General features: G+C 35.7%; 1 protein-coding gene across 4 annotated transcripts in view; it reads left to right on the plus strand.

Moving 5' to 3' along the window:
- The window catches only part of IBTK (inhibitor of Bruton tyrosine kinase), a 90,373-nt gene that overhangs the window by 39,954 nt on the left and 25,574 nt on the right, over positions 1 to 24,845 (plus strand). For 2 of the 4 annotated variants that reach the window (XM_082855988.1, XM_082855989.1), the window contains exons 17-25: positions 1,941 to 2,042; positions 4,223 to 4,340; positions 7,514 to 7,574; positions 14,673 to 14,794; positions 16,761 to 16,873; positions 20,607 to 20,755; positions 22,157 to 22,320; positions 23,403 to 23,495; positions 24,043 to 24,186. In XM_082855988.1, the coding sequence (XP_082712114.1) occupies positions 1,941 to 2,042; positions 4,223 to 4,340; positions 7,514 to 7,574; positions 14,673 to 14,794; positions 16,761 to 16,873; positions 20,607 to 20,755; positions 22,157 to 22,320; positions 23,403 to 23,495; positions 24,043 to 24,186 (1,066 nt within the window). The remainder of the gene's footprint in view (positions 1 to 1,940; positions 2,043 to 4,222; positions 4,341 to 7,513; positions 7,575 to 14,672; positions 14,795 to 16,760; positions 16,874 to 20,606; positions 20,756 to 22,156; positions 22,321 to 23,402; positions 23,496 to 24,042; positions 24,187 to 24,845) is intronic. The other 2 variants (XM_082855990.1, XM_082855991.1) reach the window with 1 other exon arrangement.

Consider the following 24,845-nt stretch of genomic DNA (forward strand, 5'->3'; position numbering starts at 1 on the left):
TTATGTCCTTACTTGACCTTTCCTCAGTGCTTGTGTGTGAGTGTGAGTGTGAGTGGAGAAAGAGAGAGTGAGAGAGTACACACACGCGCACGTGGGCGCACGAAGGGGATTAGTGGGGGGAGATGATGGATCTGTGATGTCTCTTCTTAGAAAGACACTAATCCTGTCAGATCAGGGCCCTACCTTATGACTGCATTTAACCTTAACTAGTTCCTTAGAGGCCCTGTCTCCAGATACAACCACACTGGAAATTATACCTTCAACATATGAATTTTCAGGGGACATAAACATTCAGTCACAACAATATCTCTTTCCCTAGCTCTTCCTTTTAAGTTTTTTTAACCTGCTTCTTGTTTGCGCTATCCCTTATTTATTGTCTTGGGCAGCTTCAGTGTTAAGTAGTTGCTAATTGTTTTGAATAAATGCCCTCTTCTGAGGCTGTTCACACTGGGCAAGCTTTAAGGTCAAATAAACCCCTGCTAGCTGGGTTTCCAGGAAACTGCCAGACAGGTCAAATAATGACAGTTTCTTGATAATGTTGCTCCACAACTGTTCTGTCTCCTCCAGTGGATGTAGCTTCTCGTACCTGCCTGTGATTGCAGGATTGATGGTTTTCAAGACTACTGAGGAGGAGAGGCGAGGAGGAGAGGCGAGGAGAGGAGAGGAGGATCTAAGCAGGAGCAGCTAGTGTCCCAAAGCTTACTGTTCTTAAGATTCCGCAAAGTTTTTTGAGTCAGTGCTCCCTAGATTATTGCAAGCCTTTGGCTAATTTCTAGAACTCTAAAAAAGTTGATTTTTGATAATTTTTTGTAATATTCTCATTGCTTTTGTGGAGAAGAATTTTTGAAGTAGTTCTTCGTCTGCCATTTGCAATGACTTTACCTCTCCCTCATCTTTCAGAATGTTTTTTCTACTTTCATTTTTTCTTTTTTTTTTTAAATGCATATATTTCATCTCTATTTTGAGGGCTTTTTGCTTTTTATTTATTTATTTATTTATTTTTGGCTGTGCCAGGTCTTAGCTGCAGCACGCAGGATCTTTTAGTTGTTGGCATGTGGACTTCTTAGTTGCGGCATGCAGACTTCTCAGTTGCGGTGTGTGGACTTTTAGTTGTGGCGTGTGAACTCTTAGTTGTGGCACGCATGTGGGATCTAGTTCCCTCACTGGGGATTGAACCTGGGCCCCCTGCATTGGGAGCACAGCGTCTTATCCACTGGACCACCAGGAAAGTCCCTCATTTTTTTCTTTTTAAACATTTGTTTTCTTCCTATGGTGGTGGTATTGTTTTTTTTTTTTTTTTTTTCCTATTTATACTACTATTCTGGCAGTGATTCTAGCGTTGCTTAAGGTCATTAATAGTACACTGGATCAAGTTTATGTTAAATTAAGGAACTTCTATAATTTTTTTTTAAAAGTACTCTTAGGTGACCAATTTTGTTTTAAATAAGGAAGCCTAAGAGCATTATTCACCTCTCCCTTTGTCCTTCCCTGCCCCCTCTACCCCCTGTATGTATATATATGTTTTAACATATGTGTATCTATTTAACATATACCTGTATATTACCTTTAAGGATGAGATTTGACTTTCCCCTCTATTAGTTTGAGAAATGTTTGTCCAACAGCAATGGGAGATTTTAAACAAGTCAGGCATTCTAGTGGTTCTTTAGACTAAAAAAGATCTACTCAAGTTGCCCATTTTATGGTCCTAGTGTGAACCAGGGCATTTTGGGTGTGTTTTATTTTACAGCTTTCTACTAAAAAGACAGAAATATTTTGATGTTACTACTGTTTATCATACTTACCATTTCAACATTTAGAAAATAATCATCATAATTCTCTCGTTTGTAGTGTCTTAATTACTTGAACTTTTTCCCCTTAGGTATAATGTTTACAAAATAATAATAAAGAGTGACGCTTCTTTTTCTTTTCTTTTTTTTTAGAATCTCAAAATTTGGATTTTGTTTGTAGTGTTCTTGTGGTGGCTGATCAGCTTCTCATATCTCGATTGAAAGAGATTTGTGAAGTGGCATTAAGTGAAAAACGTGAGTTTTTGAATTGGAATCTTAGTGTGTTTTCAGGTTGATCCAGGATTTACTGTATTTTATTGACTTTCTGATGTAGTTTATGATAAAATACATGTTTTTGTATCATTAAAAATTCAAGACATTTAAACTATTTAAATATTTAAACTATTTAAACTATTAAAAATTCAAGACATTTAAACATTTAAACTATTAAACACATCCTTATTTTAGAGATGTTAATATGTGAAAACATGAACATCTTAGAATTGAAAATACATTAATTTTTTGGAAATGCCATAAAAGCTTGAATAATAAGGATGGCATGAAACTTATTTTGGAATCTGAAAGATGAGAGTTTGAAAGCAGAAATTTTTTACCCTTGCCCTGGTCTGTAAGTCTACACTTAGCTACCCTGCTATTTGCTGGAATTTTTATGTAACCATCCCATTAATATATTTATCAAAAACTTCTTTTCTCTCAAACTCTTATTTTTCTCTTTCTGTTCATTATTTCTGTTAATTGCATGGCTGTCATCCTAACACTCAACTTTGGAACCCAAAGTTAGTTTTTGTTATTTTGTTTTTATACCCAAATTGCAGCTGTCAAAATTGATTAATCTTAACTGTGTTGATCACATTTCCCCTACTTTTTTTTTTTTTTTTTTTTTGCGGTACGCGGGCCTCTCACTGTTGTGGCCTCTCCCGTTGCGGAGCACAGGCTCTGGACATGCATGCTCAGCGGCCATGGCTCACGGGCCCCGCTGCTCCGCAGCATGTGGGATCTTCCCAGACTGGGGCATGAACCCGTGTCCCCTGCATCGGCAGGCGGACTCTCAACCACTGCGCCACCAGGGAAGCCCTCCACTACCTTTTTATTCTCACTGTCACTATACTAGTTGAGATCACTGTTATCCATCCCTTCTGTGTAGTGTCATAGTAGTCTTTTAAGTCCTGTTTCTCTTTTCTAACTTCTTCTTTAATCTTTCTGTAGGAAGGAGTTAATGTCTTCCCTCGTTCATATATTTTTAATCGCTTACTCTGGGATAAAGGTTAAATTTCCTCACCCTGATATAAAAGTTTCTTGGCTTTCTAGTCTTATCTTTGTTCTTTTTCTTTGCCTCTTCAGGAAGTGTGAAGGGATTTCCTGTCAAATTTTTCTAATTTGTACTTCTAATAGTTTGTCTTAGCTCTAGAGTCTTATTTACTCACTTTTCTTGAGCTCTGTGGATTATCTTTTCCTTGAACAACTCTAAAGTTTTTGTATGATCCAGTTTTATTTCTGTGAAATGGGAGAATTTGGGTTCATCATTAGTTGAAACATTAGGTTAGTCAAGAGTGAGGCAGCGATCATTATTGTCTGCATATTGTCTGCATATAACTTTTGACTGAGTTACAAGGGAGAAAGAACAAAGAAGTGGAGGAAGCCAGGTGTAGAAAATAGTTGTGTTCCTCTGTTGGCTGGGACTCAGAGTAAGTAAGAAAAAGAATGGAGGGGTTTGGGAAGCCAAAGTTACATGTTAGGTAAATAGAATATTCTGGGACTGTCTCTAGCAAAACACACTTCATATATAAAGTTAACAAGGATTGTAACAAAATCTAGCATGTTTTGTACAGTATGCCAGATTCTGCACTGGCATGAACTATAATATGGTAAGATTTAAATGTACTTATTTTCTAAATATATAGTATTTATATGTGTTTATATATGTAAATATACCCACGTAAAGTCTGATAGACGACTCAACATAAATATATTTTGTAGAATGATTTCATCACTTTCTCCTACTCCTAAGTATACTTTGTTAGTTTTATAGGAGAATGACTATTCTGTGCTATATAAATGAAAAGGAATGTTGTTTATCAGTGAAAGTTAAAAATATTCTGAAAAGGTTAGGTAGAAGATTGTCAATTCTTATATGTTTGCTTTTTAGATGACACTGTAATGCACCTTCTGTATTTTCTTTTGCTTAAAATTTTACGTGTGCTTATACTTCCTCTGAACAAGTCATTTAAAATTACTTTGGCATATTGGGATGGAAAATGAGTTGTATATTTGCCCTAGTATAACTTATTTTTGGCAAGACACTACTTTAAATTTTCCTTCTAAATGTTCAAACCTGACAACTTGAGAAATAAGTATATTTCATTTGCTGTAGTAACATGCCTTTCATCTCATTTCGCCTATCTTTTCCTTTGTAGTTACCCTTAAGAATGCTGCTATGCTACTGGAATTTGCAGCAATGTATAATGCTGAACAGTTGAAACTATCTTGTTTACAATTTATAGGACTGAATATGGCAGCTTTACTTGAAGCAAGGTAGGTTAGATATATACAGACTGTTGCAAAAGCACTTATTTATATATAATAACAAATATATTAGTAATTTAAAAGTGAATAACGATAAATCCCAGCTTTGTAGAAAAAGTGAAAATGTAAGGGGATTTAATCATTCCATCAGTATTTGGATGCTTAATATATGCCAGCCATTGCTAAGATACTACCGGGAACAAATAAAGACAATATCCTTGCCCTCAGTGGTGCTTACGTGCTGGTTGGAAGGTTGTGGGACAATATTATCACAAGTATATTTGTATATGTTTTCATATCTCTTTGCTTGTTTAGGCTAATTTGTAACTATGTAGTTTTTACCTTGGCTTTTAGAAAGTATCTGTAATACTAATTAAGCCAGCACTTAATTACTTCACATATCATGCAAACAGTTTGTTATTGGTTGATTTCTGTTTTTGTATTTATTCCCTTTTAAGATATTTCCTATACTACATATTGATTCTTTGGTCAAACTTAGGCTGCAGCAGATGGCCTGAAAAAATTTAGTTGGTCTAGTTTATGGCAAGCTGATTTGTGTGTTGAAGCTTTCATGGTAATGAAATTTTTCTTACGAAAAATGACACACTTCACGTGAAAAAAATCAGCTAAGTATATGTATCCTGTTTTATAAGCTAATATTTCATGCTATATTGATGTTTACCTGGATGGAAAGAATTTGATAAATGCTAATGATTTAGGAGTCATAGACATTTTAGAATTAGAGGAATCTTGGGAAATTTAATCCTATTGTTTTCAACTATTTTAGCAGTGGAATTTTTTTTTTTTTTTTTTTTTTTTTGCGGTACGCGGACCTCTCACTGTTGTGGCCTCTCCTGTTGCGGAGCACCGGCTCCAGACGCGCAGGCTCAGCAGCCGTGGCTCACGGGCCTAGCCGCTTCGCGGCATGTGGGATCTTCCCGGACCGGGGCACGAACCCGTGTCCCCTGCATCGGCAGGCAGACTCTCAACCGCAGTGGAATTTTTTTAACGAAATAAATGTTACAGATTTATTTTTTAGCATAAAGTCACAATTTTACTATATTTACTCACTATAAAGTCAGTGATGAGAAAAGTAAGTCTTTTTGATCAGCACGGGAATTTCAGATTAGATTTCTTGGTGTCAGTTGCATTTTTAAAGTCGATATCTAGTGTAATGCTGTATTTTGTTTTAACTGTAATAATAGCTAACACTGCCATAATAATAGTAATTAATAGTAATAACTAAAAATAGTACTACAATAATAGTTACATAGTAATAATGATAATTAATGGTATGTGCCCGGTGGCATTCTAAAAGTGTTGTATAGATTCACTTAATTTTCATGAAAACCTTACGAAGTAGATTCTGTTTATATCCTCAAATGAGGATGAGAAAACCCGTGAAACTTTTTTTGGCAAATAATCAAGAAAACCTTGATCCATATAATTAATTATAAATGGTAACAGTTTTTTGATAACTCACCTTTCAAAGTCAGGATGATGCTTAATGAAACTAATTCCAAAACATGTTTGAAATAAAAGTTTTCTACCATTTTTAAAAGGTGAATCACTAACAGATTCCTTAGTTGCCATTTAGGGTTCAATTTAGAGAAAATTCTTTTGGCTATTTAATGCTTTGTTATTTTGTGGAAAATGCTTTCCAAATGCAAATTAATATTATGGGATATTAGACAGTGTCATTTTAAAATGCCTCTGGTATTTCATTGTCAGAACCTGGCAGAGGTTTCAGAATACATTTATTTTTTTTGCTGACATTACATTAGTCATTCAAATCATAGTAATTTTTTCCCCTTGCATTGCCAAATTAACTCGTTTAATTTGTCAGAAAAGAATCAACCACAGTGTGAAACAAGCCAAATCTATCTAAAATACGATATTGGAGGATGATGTGTCACATTACTATTGTTCCATTATTATGTTGTGACAAGTTTGTTAGCTGAACTGTTAAGGGAGGCACATGTGCTGTGGTGAATCATTTTGCATGAGTAGACATTATAACTTGCATTAAAGCAAAGATTTGTTTAAATGTAACCATTCCTAGTCAAATATGTGTTTGCCAGAAGTGTAAATAAATACGCACAGAGATGTTAAGAAAACAGCTGCATCAAAATTGACGTAGCATCACAAGTTAATTGTCTTCAAAATGTTAGAAAACCAGTATGGTACAGATTTGAATATGGTTGCTTTGTATTAGTTTTAAAAATAGTTTGAAGTACATTTTAGAATGTAAACTTTGATTTAAATTTTACTGATGCCTCAAAGTACCTCTTTGGAACCTGAGAGTTCCTTAAAATCTCCTTTGACTGCAATTGAACTAGTCCAAATGTCGTTCTATTTTTTTAATTTTTAAATTTATTTTTATTTTGGGCTGCGTTGGGTCTTTGTTGCTGTGTGCAGGCTTTCTCTAGTTGCGGCGAGCAGGGGCTACTCCTCGTTGCAGTGTGCGGGCTTCTCATTGCAGAGCATGGGCTCTAGGCTTGTGGGCTTCAGTAGTTGTGGCGTGTGGGCTCAGAAGTTGCAGCACATGGGCCCTAGACTGTGCAGGCTTCAGTAGTTTTGGCTCGCGGGCTCTAGAGCGCAGGCTCAGTAGTTGTGGCGCACAGGCTTAGTTGCTCCGTGGCATGTGGGGTCTTCCCAGATCGGGGATCGAACCTGTGTCCCCTGCATTGGCAGGCGGATTCTTTACCACTGCGCCACCAGGGAAGTCCCCAAATGTCATTTTACACATGAAGATATTAAGGACTAGAGAGGGAAAGTGAGTTGCTCAAGGTCATGTAGGTAATTGGGAGCAGTGATAATCCTAGATAGAATTCAGGTACCTGATAGGCCATTGTTCTGTCAATATAGTACTCCTTCTGTAGTAAAGATTATATTTGTGGAAAATGAAAGTTGAATACTTGCTATTATGATAGAAAATATTTTTCTATCACCTATTTGTAAGAGTTACTTGAGTTTTATTCAGTATGTTTGTCTAATATGTTTGCTGTTTATGTGAAATATATAACTATACGTACTTCCAAAAAGAATTTGTTGCAGCTGGCATATTAATTCTTTAAAAAAATATTCCTTACTCAACAATATAAAATGTCTCTGCATATTTGAAAGTCTTAATAGGTATTAAACTTGAGTGTTAAGATAGAATTTTATATCTTATTATTTAGGTCTCTTGATGTTTTAAGTGACGGTGTTTTGAAGGATCTTTCTGTGTTTTACCGAAAAATGGTAAGGTTTATGTTTTTGTCAATTACAATATCAACTAAAGCAGTATATTTGGTCAGACTTCTCAATGGAACAATTTCCTAATGAGTTCTGATTCATTAGGATCTTTTAAAAATGAGGACATAAGATTTCTTTACAAGCTCTACAGGGAAACACGATAATAAAAATTGAAGATATTTAGTGATAAAATTAATATCTATTTAAATTTCTTTATAAATGAAAGTTATTGAATGCTTTGTGGTCTTTCGTTATTTATTTACTAAAGATCAGGACAGTGTAAAAATACGGATTTTAATGATTTTATTATTTTTATTGAGGTAACATTGATTTATAACACTACGTAAGTTTCATGTGTACATTGTTATGTTTCTACTTCTGTATACCCTACAGCTTCCTCCCCACCAAAAATTTAACTTCCATCTGTCAGCATATAGTTGATCCCCTTTATCTATTTCACTCCCCCACTCCTCTTCTCCCTCTGGTAACTACTACTCTATTCTCTGTATCCACGTGTTTGGGTTTTTTTTTGTTTGTTTAGTAAATTTATTTTGTTTTTATTTGTTTATTAGTATTTTATGTTCCATCTATGAGTGAAATCATACAGTATTTGTCTTTCTCCATCTGACTTACTTCACTTAGCATAATATCCTCATGGTCCATCTGTGTTGTTGAAAATGGCAAAAAAGATTTCATCTTTTTTCATGGCTGAGTAGTATTCCATTGTGTGTGTGTGTGTGTGTGTGTGTGTGTGTGTGTGTGTGTGTGTGTGCGCGCGCGCGCGCATTTATATACATACACATATACTACATTTTCTTTATCCATTCATCCCTTGATGGGCACTTAGGTTGTTTCCATATATTGGCTATTGCAAATAATGCTGCAGTGAACATAGGGGAGCATATATCTTTTCAAATAAGTGTTTTTGTATTCTTTGGATGAGTACCCAGAAATGGGATAGCTGGGTATCTTATGGTAGTCTATTCTTAATTTTTTTAGGAATCTCCATACTGTCATTGGTGTAGTGACTGCACCAATTCACAGTCTCACCAACAGTGTATGAGGGTTCTCTTTTCTCCACATCCTTGCCAACACATGGTATTTCTTGTCATTTTGACCCTAGCCATTCTGACAGGTGTACAGTGATATCTCAGTGTGGTTTTGATTTGCATTTCCCTGATAATTAGTGATGCTGAACATCTTTTCATCTGTCTGTTTGCCATCTATATGTCTTCTTTGAAAAAATATGTATTCAACTCCTCTGTCCGTTTTTTAATCAGGTAATTTTGTTGTTGTTGTTGAGTTATATGAGTTATTTTAGGGCATATGATTTACAAATATCTCCTCCCATTTGGTAGGTTGTCTTTTTGTTTTATTGATGGTTTCCTGTGCTGCGCAGAAGCTTTTTAGTTTGGTGTAATCCCATTTATTTTTGCTTTTGTTTTCATTGACTGAGGAGGCATAGTTTAAAAGATACTGCTATGACTGATATCAAAGAGTATACCAACTGTGTTTTCTTTCAGGAGTTTTATGGTTTCAGGTCTTACACTCAAGCCTTTAATCTACTTTGACTTAATTTTTGTGTATATTGTGAAATAATGGTCTAATTTAATTATTTGGCATGTGGCTGTCCAGTTTTCCCAGCACTATTTATTGAAGAGACTGTCCCTTCTCCATTGTGTATTCTTTGCTCCTTTGTTGTAAATTAATTGTCCGTGTGTGCAAGTGTTTATTCCTGGGCTTTCAATTCTGTTTAGAAATCTTTGCATCTGTTTTTCTGCCAATATCATGCCGTTTTGACTACAGTGGCTTTGTAATATAGTTTGAAATCAGGAAATATGATACCTCCAGCTTTGTTCTTTTTTCTCAGCATCGCTTTGACTATTCAGGGTCATTTGTGGTTCCATATAAATTTTAGAATTTTTTGTTCTATTTCTGTGAAAAATGTTTTTGGGATTTTGATAGGGATTGTATTGAATTAGATTGCTTTAGGTAATATGGACATTTTGATAATGTTAATTCTTCTAATCCTTGACCCTGGCATATCTTTCCATTTATTTGTGTCAGATTTCTGGTAGAATCTTTAGGGTTTTCTGTGTATATAAAAATCATGCCATCTGCAGATAGTGACAGTTTTATGTCTTCTTTTCCAATTTGGATGTCTTTTATTTATTTTTTCTTGACTAATTGCTCTGGCTAACACTTCCAGTACTATGTTGAATAAGAGTGGTGAGATTGAGCATCCTTGTCTTATTCCTGATCTTAGAGGGATAGCTTTTACTACTTAACCATTGAGTATGTTAGCTGTGGGTTTGTCACATATCATCCCTTCTACACCATTCTGTTGAGAGTTTTTATCATAAATGGGTGTTGAATGTTGTCAAATGTTTTTTCTTCATCTTTTGAGATGATCGCATGATTTTTGTTCATTTTGTGGATGTGTTGTATCATGTTGATCAATTTGAGGATGTTGAACCATCCTTACATCCCTGGTATAAATCCCACTTGATCATGTTGTATGATCCTTTTGATGTATTTTTTAATTTGTTTTGCTAATATGTTGTTGAGGATTTTTGCAACTGGCAGCCATCAGAGATATTGGCCTGTGATTTTCTTTCTTTGTGTTGTCTTTGTCTGGTTTTGGTATCAGGGTGATATTGGCCTTGTAAAATGAGGTAGGAAGCATTCCCTCCTTTTCAGTTTTTTGGAATAGTTTTAGTATAGTTATTAAATCTTCTTTGAATATTGGTAGAATTCACCTGTGAAGCAGTCTGGTCCTGGACCTATGTTTTTTGGGAGCTTTTTGATTACTGTTTCAATCTCTGTACTAGTGATTGGTCTATTCAGATTTTCTATTCATGATTCAGCCCTGGAAGGTTGTATGATTCTAAGAATTTGTCCATTTCTTCTAGATTGTCCAGTTTTTGTATTCTCTTATACTCCTTTATATTTCTGTAAGTATCTATTTTTTTTCTCTTTCATTTTTTATTTTATTTATCAGGGCTTCTCTTTTTTTTCTTAGTGAATCTTGCTAATGGTTTGTCAGTTTTGTTTATCTTTTCAAAGAACTGACTCTTAGTTTAGTTTGTCTTTTCAAAAAACCAATTCTTAGTTTCATTCATCTTTTCTTCTGTCTTCTCTGATCTTTATATTTCCTTCTTTCTACTGACTTCGGGCTTTGTTCTTCTTTTTCTAGTACCTTTAGGTGTAAGTTTTTCTTGTTTCTTGAGGTAAGCCTTTATTGCTACAAACTCTTAATACTGCTTTTGCTGTTTCCCATAGATTTTGGTATATTGTATTTTCATTTCCATTTGTCTTCAGGTAATTTTTTGTTTCTCCTTTGATTTCTTCAGTGACCCAATTGTTGTTCTGTAGCATATTGTTCATCTTTACATATCTGTCATTTTTCTAGTGTTCTTGTTCTTGATTTCTAGTTTCTCATACCATTGTGATCGGAAAAGATGTTTGATAGAATTTCAGTCTTCTTAAATCTATATTGAGACTTCTTTTGTGTCCCGATTTATGGCCTATCCTTGAGAATGTTCCATGAGCATTTGAGAAGAATGTGTGTTTTGCTGCATTGTTCTGTTTAAATCTGTTAAATATATCTGATCTAACGTTTCAGTTAAGGCCACTGTTTCCTTGTTGACTTTCTGTGTGGGTAATCTATCTGTTGATGTAAGTGGGGTGTTAAATGTCCCCTACAATTATTTTGTTGCTGTCAGTTCTCTCGCTTTGGGAATGTTAGTAATTGTTGTATAGATTTTGGTGCTCTTATGTTAGGTACATATACATTAGTCACTTTTATGTGTTCTTGCTGAGTTGTCCTCTTTATAATTATATGCTGACCATTTTTTGTCTCTTGTTATCTTTTTGGCTTGAAGTCTAATTTGTCTGGTATAAGGATGGCTACACTTGCTTTCTTTTGGCAGCCATTTGCTTAGAGTATCATCTTCCATCTCTTCACATTTTTAGCCTGTGTTTGTCTTCAGAGCTGAGGTGTGTCTCCTGGAGCAGCATTTGGTTGAGTCTTATGTTTTAATGCATCCAGCCACTCTGTCTTTTGATTGATGAATTCAGTCCATTTACATTCAGGGGGATTAGTGACAGATGAGGATGTAGTCCTGAAATTTTGTGTTTTGTTTTTTGGTTGCTTGATACCTCTGTGGTTTCTTTTTCCTGTGTTTCTGTCTGTTATTTTGGTTTGGAGGTTTTCTGTGGTATTTTTCTTAGTTTCTTCTTTTATTATGTTTCATGTCTCTGCTCTGTAACAAAGTTTTGTGGTTGCCCTGAGCTTTGTATAAAACGTCTCACAGATAAAATAGTCTTTTTTCTGCTGATAGTATGTTATCTTCATTTACCTGTATGAATTTTTTCATCCCCTTTTATGTTTTTGTTTTTTCACATTATTCCTTTTTTTTTCCACTTTTTTTTTTAAACATCTTTATTGGGGTATAATTGCTTTACAATGGTGTGTTAGTTTCTGCTTTATAACAAAGTGAATCAGTTATACATGTACATACGTTCCCATATCTCTTCCTTCTTGCATCTCCCTCCCTCCCACCCTCCCTATCCCACCCCTCCAGGCGGTCACAAAGCACCGAGCTGATCTCCCTGTGCTATGCGGCTGCTTCCCACTAGCTATCTACCTTACGTTTGGTAGTGTATATATGTCCATGCCTCTCTCTCGCTTTGTCACAGCTCACCCTTCCCCCTCCCCATATCCTCAAGTCCGTTCTCTAGTAGGTCTGTGTGTTTATTCCTGTCTTACCCCTAGGTTCTTCATGACATTTTTTTTTCTTAAATTCCATATATAAAATGAATCTTTTTTGGGTTTTTTTTTGTGGTACGCGGGCCTCTCACTGCTGTGGCCTCTCCCGCTGCGGAGCACAGGCTCTGGACGCGCAGGCTCAGCAGCCATGGCTCACGGGCCCAGCCGCTCCGCAGCATGTGGGATCTTCCTGGACCGGGGTACGAACCCGTGTCCCCTGCATCGGCAGGCAGACTCTCAACCACTGCACCACCAGGGAAGCCCTCACATTATCCCTTTTGATGTGAGTTTGCTACCAAACAGAAATAGCTTATAGTTATTTTCCTGCTTTCTTTTTTTCTCCTTTTAACCTTTATGCTCTCATAGAGTTGCAATTTTCTGGTTCTGTTTTATCATCTTGCTCAAAGTTTTGTGTCCGTTTGTCTTTTTTGTTTCTGTTAGAAGTGCTGCTTTCAGCATGTCTTGTTAGGCAGGTCTTGTGTTGATGAACTCTCTCAGCTTCTGTTTGAGAAAGTCTTTATCTCTCCTTCATATTTGAACGATGTCTTTGCTGGATAGAGTATTCTAGTCTGACGGTTTTTATCTTTTAGTATTCTGAGATTGTCATTTCACTCTCTCCTGGCCTGTTGGGTTTCTGCTGAGACATCTGCTGCTAGCCTAGTGGAGGTTCCTTTGTAGGCCACCAGCCTTTTTTTTTTTTTTTAACTTTTTGGCCATGCCACGTGGCTTGCAGGATCTTAGTTCCCCGACCAGGAATCAAACCTGGGCCCTGGCAGTGAAAGCACTGAGTCCTAACCACTGAACTACCAGGGAATTCCCAGCTACCATCCTTTTTCTTGGCTGCCTTTAAAAATCTTTGTCATTGACTTTTGACAATTTTAATATTTATTACACATCTTGGAGAAGGTTGTTCTGCATTGAGGTAATTAGGTATTCTTTTAATTTCATGGACTTGTGTATCCAGTTCCTTTTCCAGCTTTGGGATGTTCTCAGATATTATTTCTTTAAATAAACTCTCTTTTGCCTTCTTCCTCTCTTCTCCTTCTGGGTTACTCATTACCCTAATATTTTTCTTCCTAAATGAGTTGGATAGGTCTTGTGAAATTTCCTCACTTTTTTTATATTCTGTTTCTCTTCTTCTACTTGTATCATTTCAAGATTTCTACCTTTGAGCTTGCTAATTCTCTCTTTCATATGATCTCCTCTATTTCCATTTCTTTCTAATTCATTCTTCATCTCATTTATTGAGTTCTTCAACTCCAGTGTTTGTTTGGTTCTTTTTTAGAGTTTCAGTCTCTTTGGTAAAGTATTTCTTCTGTTCATTAATTTTATTCCTGAGCTCATTAAACTGCCTTTCTGACTTCTTACAGCTTATTGAGTTCCTTCATGACAGCTATTTTGAATTCTGTATCAGTTAGATTGAAATATTCTGTGACTTAGTTTGGTTTCTGGAGAACTGTTATTTTCTTTTTGTGGTCGAGTGTTATTGTGGTTGTATATGGTACTTGAATTAAATTGTTCCTCTGCGGGTGCATTTGAAGTTAATGACAGGTTAGAAGTTAGAGTCCTTTCTTTTGCTTTCCAGTAGGTGGCACTATAACACAGGTTTGTTTTCTCTTAACTGAGCTGGCTCTGATTATATTTGCTAGTTGACACTTTCCAGCCTCCACCGGCTTTGTAAGAGGTGTGCTTCTGTGCCTTCATTATTGCTTCTTGTGCCTCCCAGGTCCTTACTGCCTTTCTTCTGCCAGAGCTACTGTCATCATCGGAATGTTGGGCTCTTCCCCAGTTTGTGAGGTTCCTTGAGTAACAGTCTTTGCATGGGGGGAGGAGGATCATGGGGGTATTGGGAGCCAGGGTTGCACAGGTGCCTGTACTGTATCTGATACTGTATAAGGTTCGTGGGCTTCCGCCACTGTTGATGGTGGGCAATGGCGGCTGGGTTCCAGGGCCCACTTCCGTTGCTACCAAGCTACCTGTGGTTGTGAGCACCCCTCCATTCAGGATGCCATAGTTGTAAGTGCACCACCTCACATGCTGGTACTGGGTTCCCTGAAGCTGTGGGCTCAGCTTCCATGGTTAGAGGCCCAGGATTGCAGGCACAGACTCCACTCTTTCATCTGTTCTTCCTCTCTCCTGTATGTGTTCCAGCCTCCCCACCTTTAGATGTACAAATGTGTGGAATTCTCTGGTGACCTAGTGTGTTGGGCAGAGGCAACTTTGTTGAGCTCTGGATGTTTTACTGGTTGTAGACTGAAGGGGAGACAGAAAGGTAGCTGATGTCTTTCCTCTACAAATTTTGTATTTAAAAAGTGACATCTTTTTTTCTATAGATTCCAGCAATGGATAGAAGAGTCATAACACCATATCAAGATGGACCAGATATTAGCTATTTGGATGTAGAAGATGGAGATATCTTTTTGAAAGAAGAAATAAATATGGAACAAAATTATTCGTAAGCTCTGTTTTTTTTTTCCCCCTTCCTTTTCTCCTTCCCTCATCCCCAATCTTGGACACTGTTGACACCTTTATATTAATATGGAAAGAAAAACTGAGAAACCTAACATAAAAAATAGGCATTTATGTTCATTTTTAGCCTGATACAATACAAAGTAAATGCATAATTAATATTTGCAGATATAACAAAGTTAAGTATAAACACAAAAGGAATGTAGCCTTCTGGTTAAATATGTTGGGTTGAATAAGTGCAATTATCTTAACTACCTTTCCAAACCCTGCTGAGATTATAGTAAAGAAATAAAAAAGGCATATTGCACTAGATCAGAGAGAACAGGAAAGGAGTAAATGGCAATCAGGAGATGTTAACAGTTTTGGAAGTTGGAAAGTGGTTGCCAAGCAGTAATGACTTAGAAAAAACTAAAACAGAATTCTGGAAAGGCTTAAGAATTACAGGTACTAGGTTTATGAAGACCAGTGTAAGTGGTTGGATTTGGAAAAGAGCTTTTTTTTTTTTTGAAAATTTTTCAAAGAGCATTGATGTATTCCTGAACCAAGTGATTGATTGCCCCTCCTCCATCTTAGCAGAAGACGAGAGATTTGCCTTCTGGAGAGGGTGAACCAAGGGGAGTTCATCAGCCATTCTTCTAGATCCCTCTCTGTAGAGAACCCTACTCATTCAAGAGATATGACCCACAGTGACTGGCTATTGGGAGTCCTTCAATAAAATATCCTACGTTCTACACAATCTCCCTGTTGACCATTTAATAAGTCCTGCTTAGAATTTCCAGTCGGCATTTTAGGCTAATTTGTCAGCTGGTTATAGAATTACTTTCCTTCTGCTTGGTAAATGACCTGTTAAAATAAAATCTTCGGACGTTCAAGTCATTTACTACATACATGTGTGAGTGTATATATATATATGAGTATAATTGTAGCTCACTGAAAAGCTGCTCTTGGTTCCAGAAATCTTTTTTAACCTCTTTTCTAGAGTTTGGTGGTAGCCACTGGAATACTTGAGGTTTATAAATATCTGACTTGGATGTATGACATGTTATTACATTAAAAATTATAATAAAATGATTAACATTGACATAAATACATTATCCTTCACAAAATAATAGTATTCACAGCTGACCTGTGTTACTGTGGATGAATTATGTAATGAGATCTATAATTTTTAGGTGAAATAAGACTGTTGTAGTCCTTATAGATAATGTTATTTTCTCTTTCCTGATTAATAATAATTCACGGAATTAAGCAGCCCCTGAAATACTTTAAAAATTATCACCAAGTATTTCTAGTTCCAGATCATAGATTATAATAGCTTGTGTGTGAACATGTACAGTATTTTACTTTTCAAAGTATTTTCTTATATACCATCTTGTTTCTAATTTTCACAGAAGTGCTCGGGTTAGAACAAGTGATAGTATCACACTGAAGTTTGGTGGAATTAACTAATGTGCTCTGGGCCACTTAGATAAATGGGACTAGAACATATATATTCTTTTGTGTTTTCTGTTTGACCAAAATGCTGTATTCCGTTGCTCAAAATGCATAGTTCTTCTCCTGTTTCATCTGTAATTTAAAAAAAATATATTTTAATTTATTTATTTTTGGCTGCGTTGGGTCTTTGTTGCTGCATGTGGGCTTTCTCTAGTTGCAGTGAGTGGGGGCTACTCTTCGTTGCAGTGCTCGGGCTTCTCATTGCAGTGGCTTCTCTTGTTGCGGAGCATGGGCTCTAGGCGCACAGGCTCAGTAGTTGTGGCTCGCAGGCTCTAGAGCGCAGGCTCAGTAGTTGTGGCGCACGCGCTTAGTTGCTCTGCGGCATGTGGGATCTTCCTGGACCAGGGATCGAACCCGTGTCCCATGCATTGGCAGGCGGATTCTTAACCACTGTGCCACAAGGGAAGCCCTGTAACTTTAATTTTTTTAAATGACTTTTATGTTCGCTTTTTTCCTAGGGAAAGTGTGTTCAAGAAGACAAAAACAAAAGCAAAAAAGAAGCCACGTAAGCGGTCAGATAGTTCTGGAGGTTATAACCTTTCAGATATTATTCAGAGTCCACCATCTACAGGTTAGTGGAAAATATTTTAGGGTATATTTTCTGATCTAATCTTTCTTGTCTCTGTTCCTTATCTAATTCATTTAACATGTATTAAATACTATTATATGCCATCTGCTGGGGCTACAGAAATAGAAAATAGTCCTTGTCTTAGGGAGGCCACAGAAAGTGATAATGTATTGTGATAAGTACTCTGATTGACATTTGCTCTGTGATCACAGAAGGGGGGGCACCCAAACTAGTCTGAGAAGATCGGGGCACATCTGTTAGAGGAAAGTGATACCTGAGCTGGATCTCGAAGAGTGAAGAGAATTTAGCCAAGAAAAGGAGGCAGATTGATGTGCTAAGAGAATGGGGCAGTGTGTTTCAAGCCTAGAGGCAGTAGAAAGACTGCACGTTTGTTGTGCATAGCTCGGCCATATCCGGTAGGTGCAGATAGGAGATAGGTTGGAGAGCGTCAGATTTTGGAGGGTGTTATATGCCAAACTAAGGAATTTGGACTTTAATCTGAAGGCTGCAGGTAGCTGTTGATGGATTTTTTAAGGCAGGGTGTGACTGGATAAGGTTTATGTTTTTAGAAAGACCACTCTGTCTAGTGGCATAGAGGGTTAGAGGTGGGCAAAACATGACAGAGATACTATTAACACGTGCATTCAGTTCATATATATCAGTGCTTCAAGTGAGATGCCACGTGGGATTCCATTCATGCGTGTTAGTTAAGGAGGTTATAATCCAGTAGTAAAATACAACACATTTTATACCTAGGCATTATGTGAGCCTGTTTGAAAGTAAGGTTATATAGTTTTTCTAAAATTTTTTTTCCCAGTTTTTAATTTTGAAAATCTTTAAGTTACTAAAAAGGCGAAAGAAAAATACCATGAACATCTGTATACCCATTATCCAGATCTATTGTTCACCTCTTACCACATTTGCTTTTTCTTGCAGGCTTTGTCTTGCATGCTCTGTTCCCTCATCCTCCAAACATTCTACACACACACTTTTTTTTTTAACCTGATCCACTTGGAACTAAGCTGTAGACATGACATTTTCCCCCCAAGGTTAATATGAATCTCCTAAGCATAAGGGAGATACAACCCTTATCCTATACAACCACAATACCATTATCACATTGAAAGACAGTTAACATTAATTCATATTATGTAGTGCTGTAGTCTATGCCCATATTTCCCTAATTGTCCAAACATGTTTTTATAGCCTTTTCTGTTTTAACATTAAGAAAAAAAAAAAATCTAATGTCGTATCAGGGTTGACATTGCCTTTGCTTATTAATGTCTTTTTAGTCTCTTAAGTAGAACGGCACCGCCACACCTTTCTGTTTTGTTTTGTTTTGTTTTCAGAAGTTGAGGCCAGTGGTATTGTAGACTACCCCACATTCTGGATTCATCTGATTAGATCCAGATTAAATGACCTAAATTTTAACAGTTTCTTTAGATAAAAATTTGAAGTGTAACCAAAAAAGAGTGGCAGCACAGCATGGCTTTCAGAAATAGTTGGTGTGTCTATAGCCATAAGACAAACTGGTGCAGTTTCTATCAGTGTTTTCACAGTCAATCAGCCTTATACAGGCAACTTTGAAAAGTACAAATGAGGTATTTGACATGTTTGATAAATAACGTGAAGAATAGTCGTTTTAGATAACACACGAGATATTAAAAAAGAAAGCTAATATACCTAAATTGATTGATGAAGTATAGGTCTATAGGTCTTTCTCATTTGCTGCATCTCCTGATTCCTATTTTAGGACCTTTCTAAAGTTTAAATTCTGTGATTTTGCATCCTCTGTGTTATATGAATTACCCGTAGTACTTAGAAGGAGGCATAGGTGGATTGATGGCAGGATGAATAAATGGATAGACAGTCGTGGAGCTAGTGATTTTCCAAATACCTAAAAGATTTATGGAAAAAGCAGATATTTGGTTTGTTTTAAAGGATGTTATTGATAGCACATGTGTTAAGAGTCTTAGCATTTCAGAGCTGGAAAAGACCTTAATAATGAATTAATTTACACCCCTTCCTTTAAACTTGAGGAAACAAGCTTAGAAAAACTTTGAAGTGATTTCAGGTCGTAGCAGCCAGAGGTAGAATTTATTTTCTTGATTCCTGTTCGGTATTCTTTCTGCTATACTACTCCCTTCTGTGGCCAAAGCCAAAAATGATTGAAAGGTTAAATTTAACTGGGGGCCAAAGTAACCTATTCTGGGAGAAATTCTGAGTATGAAGCTAATTTCATCAAGGACAGTTGTATGAAGGCTTAACGTTTGTTTGTGTTGGTCCTTAAAGTTAGAAGTCATTCTGTGAAAATATTTTTTTATCAAAGATAATTGTTGGCCACTTTAATCGTCTTCTTTATTAGATTTGTTTCCAATTGACTTTTGGGAGCATCCCAGTATTAAATATACTCTCTTATATAAAAATTTGCTACTCTTAAAAATATTTAAAACATTGTGGGGGAGAAAAGTTTGAATGTTCTTCCAAATTGTATTTTAGCAATAACAACAAAAAAGGCACGTATCTTGTCAGAGTGATTTACTTTTTTTTTTTTTAATTAATTAATATAATTTATTTATTTTTGGCTGCGTTGGGCCTTCATTGCTGCATGCAGGCTTTCTCTAGTTGCGGTGAGCGGGGGGCTACTCTTCCTTGAAGTGCGCTGGCTTCTCACTGCGATGGCTTCTCGTTGCAGAGCACGGGTTCTAGGCGCCTGGGCTTCAGTAGTTGTGGCTCGCGGGCTCTAGAGCGCAGGCTCAGTAGTTGTGGCGCACGGGCTTAGTTGCTCCGCGGCATGTGGGATCTTCCCAGACCAGGGATTGAACTCGTGTCCCCTGCATTGGCAGGCGGATTCTTAACCAGCGCGCCACCAGGGAAGCCCAGGGTGATTTACTTTTAAAGAAAACAACACTTACTGAATTTATGAGATATGTTTTATAATGTATTTATTTTGCCACTTCGTTTAGATTGTACTGCATTTTAAATATGTGGAAATAAACACATGAACCTAAGCAAAAGTTTTTTTTTTTTTTTACTCCGTACTTGAAATGACTGATTTGCTAATGAGCCAGGATACCAGATGTAGCAGGGAGACAGGTATTGAGGTATTGAGCTTGCCTAAGAGAACAAATGGTATATGCATTTCATAACAACTTATGCTTTAGGTGATAAGCTAATTGAAAATAGCTCTCAATTCACAGATATTTTGCAGAAGGGAAAAACCCTCAAACAGGCCACAGTAGGCTTCAGCAAAGCCTCTGCTACCTGGTCAGTCTGCTGGCTTAGATGAGTGGCAGAAAGGTTATAATGCTTCTCCCACACAGACTAGGACTAATCCCCCTTTGCATAGGTGCAGAGACAGATGAGAAAGGGAAAGGGGAGGGGTCTAGAGTTTATTAATTTTGTCTTGCTGTCTTATCTTTATGGGGAAAAAAATGTTCTGAGTCACTTTTTAAATCAGATACCAAATAACTGTCTTCCTCAGGTTTATTGCTTAATTGGTGTGAAATTAAAATGAATAAAACTGTTGTTTTAAAATTTTCCATTTCAGTTTTTCACTTCAACTGATTTCTTTCTTCAGTTAGCTTGAATTATTAAGACTTTAGTACAGTGACTATAATTTAAATGTTACTAAATCTGGATAAATGGACGCTTTTAGCTCTATTTGGTTCATCAAATGTAATACATATATGTTTATGTATATGTGTTTAAATATGAAAAAATTTTTACCTTTTAGGATTACTAAAGTCTGGTAAGACCAATTCTGTGGAATCTCTTCCAGAACTGTTGACATCAGACTCTGAAGGAAGCTATGCAGGAGTGGGTAGTCCTAGAGATTTACAGTCTCCTGATTTCACAACAGGATTTCATTCAGATAAGATTGAGGTTTGTCTTCGTTTATTAATGCACTATTTTCTTCACATTTTAATCTATAGACAGTTTAGTTTTTCATTATTTTTACTCTAACTTTAAAACATTCTTCTGGCTGGTTTATAAGAAAATACAATTAATGACATAATATATGTAGTGTTAGTTTTCTCAAATTTGCCTAATATTTCTAGTTTTAAAGATTTTAATTGCAGTTTTGAGCCCTTTATGATGTTGTATTTCTGCCATAAAAGTAATGTTGATGTAAAGTATAGCAATACTGTATAGGCATATTGAAATATATATTCATAGCTAAATTACTTAAAATATATTTTGTGAAATGTCAGTTAACACCAGCTAAAAATTGTCAAAGGAAAGTGATTTTGAAAGTAAGCCTAATACCAAAATCTGTTTAGTGTCTTTCTGCCACGGTGTGAACTGGAGCAATGCAATCTGGAATGGAGTTCTTCTCCTAGTCTAGCATAATTGACACTAAGCTGCTGAATTCCTAGGCTGGTCAGCTCTGGGGGAGGCCATGTTTCAGACATCTGTTAACATTTAATTCCATAGTTGTTAATCTACAGGGAAGGAGAATGTCAAACTTACCAGATAGAGTAATTTTTTTCTAACCTCTATACATCCACAAAATATATTAGAACATCTAGAAATTTGTGAGACAATAGAAAATTTACCCTTTATTAAGAGTCTTCTAGGCCTCAAGGATTGATATAAAACAAATTTTTATCATAAAAATTTTTTTATGTAAGGTAGAAGTTTGGGGGAAATTCATATTACACTTAGGTTGGCCTGGAAGACAGTTGAGGTTTAAAAGAAGGTTGAAGGCATACTGAATTTTTGGCAATAGTAGAGAATCTATCCTGGCAGTGGAAATACCATTTCAATAACTTCCTTGACCTATTGTAATAGCAATAGTTTTAGGGTCCCTTTTGAAGTGTCAGTATTATTTGGCTTTAATTTTATTCAGAGTCCTTTAATTATATTCAGAGTAAATTGTATGAAATTTATACCAGACTTTCATTTTGTTTCATTTTAAAGTCATGGATGTTAATTTTAAAGTTACTGCTTCATATCTTATTCGAACAACTTATATTTATTAACATTTTTGTTTAATACTCAGGTAAATAAGAACTTGATAATGCAAACTTACGTCCCTAAAAATTATTCCCAAAGCTTTTAATAATTGGGTTATAGCCACTGATATGGTTTGAGAATTGATCAAGATACTAAACTGTAGAAGCACTGAATTGAAAATACTAGATAATTATTCTTGTAAGGTTTTACTCTTTAATATAGTTTAACCAGTATTTACCGAATACCAACTATGTGTCAGCTACTGTGCTAGGGGTACCTGCTATTACTCACTCTTTAATTTTTTTTTTTTTTTTTTTTAACCTCCAGGGGAAAATTAAATCCTATGTTAATGGTACACCTCCTACACATTTTAGGGAAGATTTAAAACCATGGGAAAAATCACCAGTACTTAAAATATCTGCTCCACAGCCCATTCCCAGTAACAGAATTGATATTACAAGCTCTTCCAGTTGGGTTTCTGGCTCTTTCAGGTAGGATTTTTATTTTGTTCTGTACTTGTTAGTCTGAGAAATATCATTTATTTTTGGTCAAGTGAAACTTTTTAATGAAGCACATTTAAAAAAATTTCTAATATACAGAAAATTACCTAAATGCATACAAATTAGCAGCTAAAGTGCATACAAATTACTGACCGGCTAAAATAGGCTTTTTTTTCCAGACAGAATTTAGTTGCCTTTGCAGTGTCATCAGGGAATACTTAGTAAAATACTCTATAACACACACACACACACACACACACAGTGACTTGATATCAGCTTCTTTTTCTTTTTTAATGGATAGTGTATATTAGTAAAAACTCCCACTCAGGACGACCATTTTGCCATCTGTAGGCTTACTTTATCTTTTTTTTTTGCACATTAAAGTGTATTTAAGATCTCACAAAATGTGTTGTTACAGTTAATTTTCAGAGGCTATTCATTTAATGTTATGCTGTAGTTTTAACTTAACCTATATTCTATCCATATTTTTTTTTACTTATAAAAGTCAGTTTTTAAAACTGAAGGAATAAGTATAATTAATATACAGTATTCTTTCAAAGAGCTAATTGAGCTTATGCTTCATCTTTATTACCTAGTATGGTTTATAATAGGCTAAGACTGTTAATTGACTTACCAATTATATTGCCATCTGGGCCATTTGTGTAATTATTTTGAAATGTGCTGTATTTTGCACAGTTGGAATAAAGATGATGTCCCGGTTTATGCTGCTTCATGGTCTAAAGATAGTTCAGAAAGTAGACACCTTTTTTCCTAAGTAAACATATTTGTGGGAACACCTGGAAGCATCTTCTAATCACTAATGTTAGACTATTTTATTAAACATGTATCTCTTAACATTATGACTTCTGATGCATTTTATTATTATGTATGTATATATAAAAGTAGCTTTCATTCAAAATATCCTTTTTGAAGTTGGCCGCAGCTGACAAAATAGACCTAAATTATCCTCTCATTAATGATGTTATATATAATTTACAGTTTCAGTAATGTTTGGGTGTTGGACTTCATGGATAAATGAATGGGTTGTAAAGTAACTTTTATATGTCTTTTAGTCCTGTAAGCCCTCCTGTCGTGGATCTCAGAACCATCATGCAAATAGAAGAAAGCAGACAAAGATGTGGAGCTACACCAAAGACAAATTTGGGGTTGGTTACAAAATCATAAGAAAAGGAAAGACCATGTTGTGTTATAGTTCTGCCCTAAACAACTGGAAAGACCTACTGGACCTTTCCTATTATTTTTCTGCATTTGATGTTAAAGTTAGTTGTAAGCTCTTTTCTAGGTAATTTAGCCTCCATAACATTATTTCTTAAATATATGCTGAAGACTGAGTTGGGTTGATAGGTCTAGCTCTTGTGGAATACAGTATTACATGCCGGAAATTTGCCTCTAAAATGATCTATTTCTGTTACAAGTGTGATGCAAGTGTATTAGGAGGGCTCCCATGTAGCTATTACTTGATCTTTGATAGTATAAACTAATTATATATATTGCCACTGTTGAAACTTGTGGTCATTTTGATCTAGTAATAGTAAAATCCCATCAAATAAACACAGAGCAATATAATTACCAGTAACCTTTGTTGAGCAGAAATTAATGTTAATTGGTTTAATTTATAGCAAAATTATTTCTTATGGAATTAAACTTTCTCAGAAGCGGTGAAACTGATTGGTTTAATTTAACAATTTCTAGAAAAATGATTTCTCATGGAGTTAAACTGTCTCAGAAGCAACGAAAAATGATTGCAATGACTACCAAAGATAATAATTCAGGAATGAATAGCATGGAAACAGCATTAAGTGCTCCTTCAAACACCCCCAAACCAGCGAATGCATGGTATGCTCTAATTTTTATTAAAATAAGCTTTGTACATTAGCTTTTAAGGTACTTCTTGGCTTTGGGTGGGGTTTTTTTTTTTCCTTCCTGTCTTTTCAAATATTTCATTCCCCTCTTTGCTTTCAAGTTAAAAATTGGACCTTGGGAAATACTTTATTTTCTTGTTTGTTTTGAGAAGTACATCATGATTTTTGAATTTTTTTCATATGTGTAGATAAAATTTCTTCTTGGTATTTTAATTAATGTTTATTGCTAAGGCAGTTTAAGGGAATATTCTTATTTTTTCATTTTTTATAAAAAATAATGTATATCATAGAGAAGTTTGATAAAAGCAAACAGTTTTAGCACCCTAATTTCTTTGTATATTCCCTGTATGCATCATGAATATCTTAAAATTTTTATAATCATAGCTTGTCATTGTCACTTTTAAGCAGGGCTGTTTACTTAACATTGTGTTATATAACTTTTCTCAATTAGAATTTACCCATAATGCAACATTAATAGGAATAATCTCCAAAGAGGTCACATAGCAATTTTGACATATGAAAAATAGGTTGTACTTCTGCTCCCCTCCCATCCTCCCTTTTTTTGGTAACTAATATCATAATAATTGGAAACCAATTTTAGAAGAAAAACACATGGATAGTATGATGGGCAGG

The sequence above is a fragment of the Leucopleurus acutus genome (genome assembly GCF_964270905.1).
Source record: "Leucopleurus acutus genome assembly, chromosome: 15".
NCBI classification, from domain to species: Eukaryota; Metazoa; Chordata; class Mammalia; order Artiodactyla; family Delphinidae; genus Leucopleurus; species Leucopleurus acutus.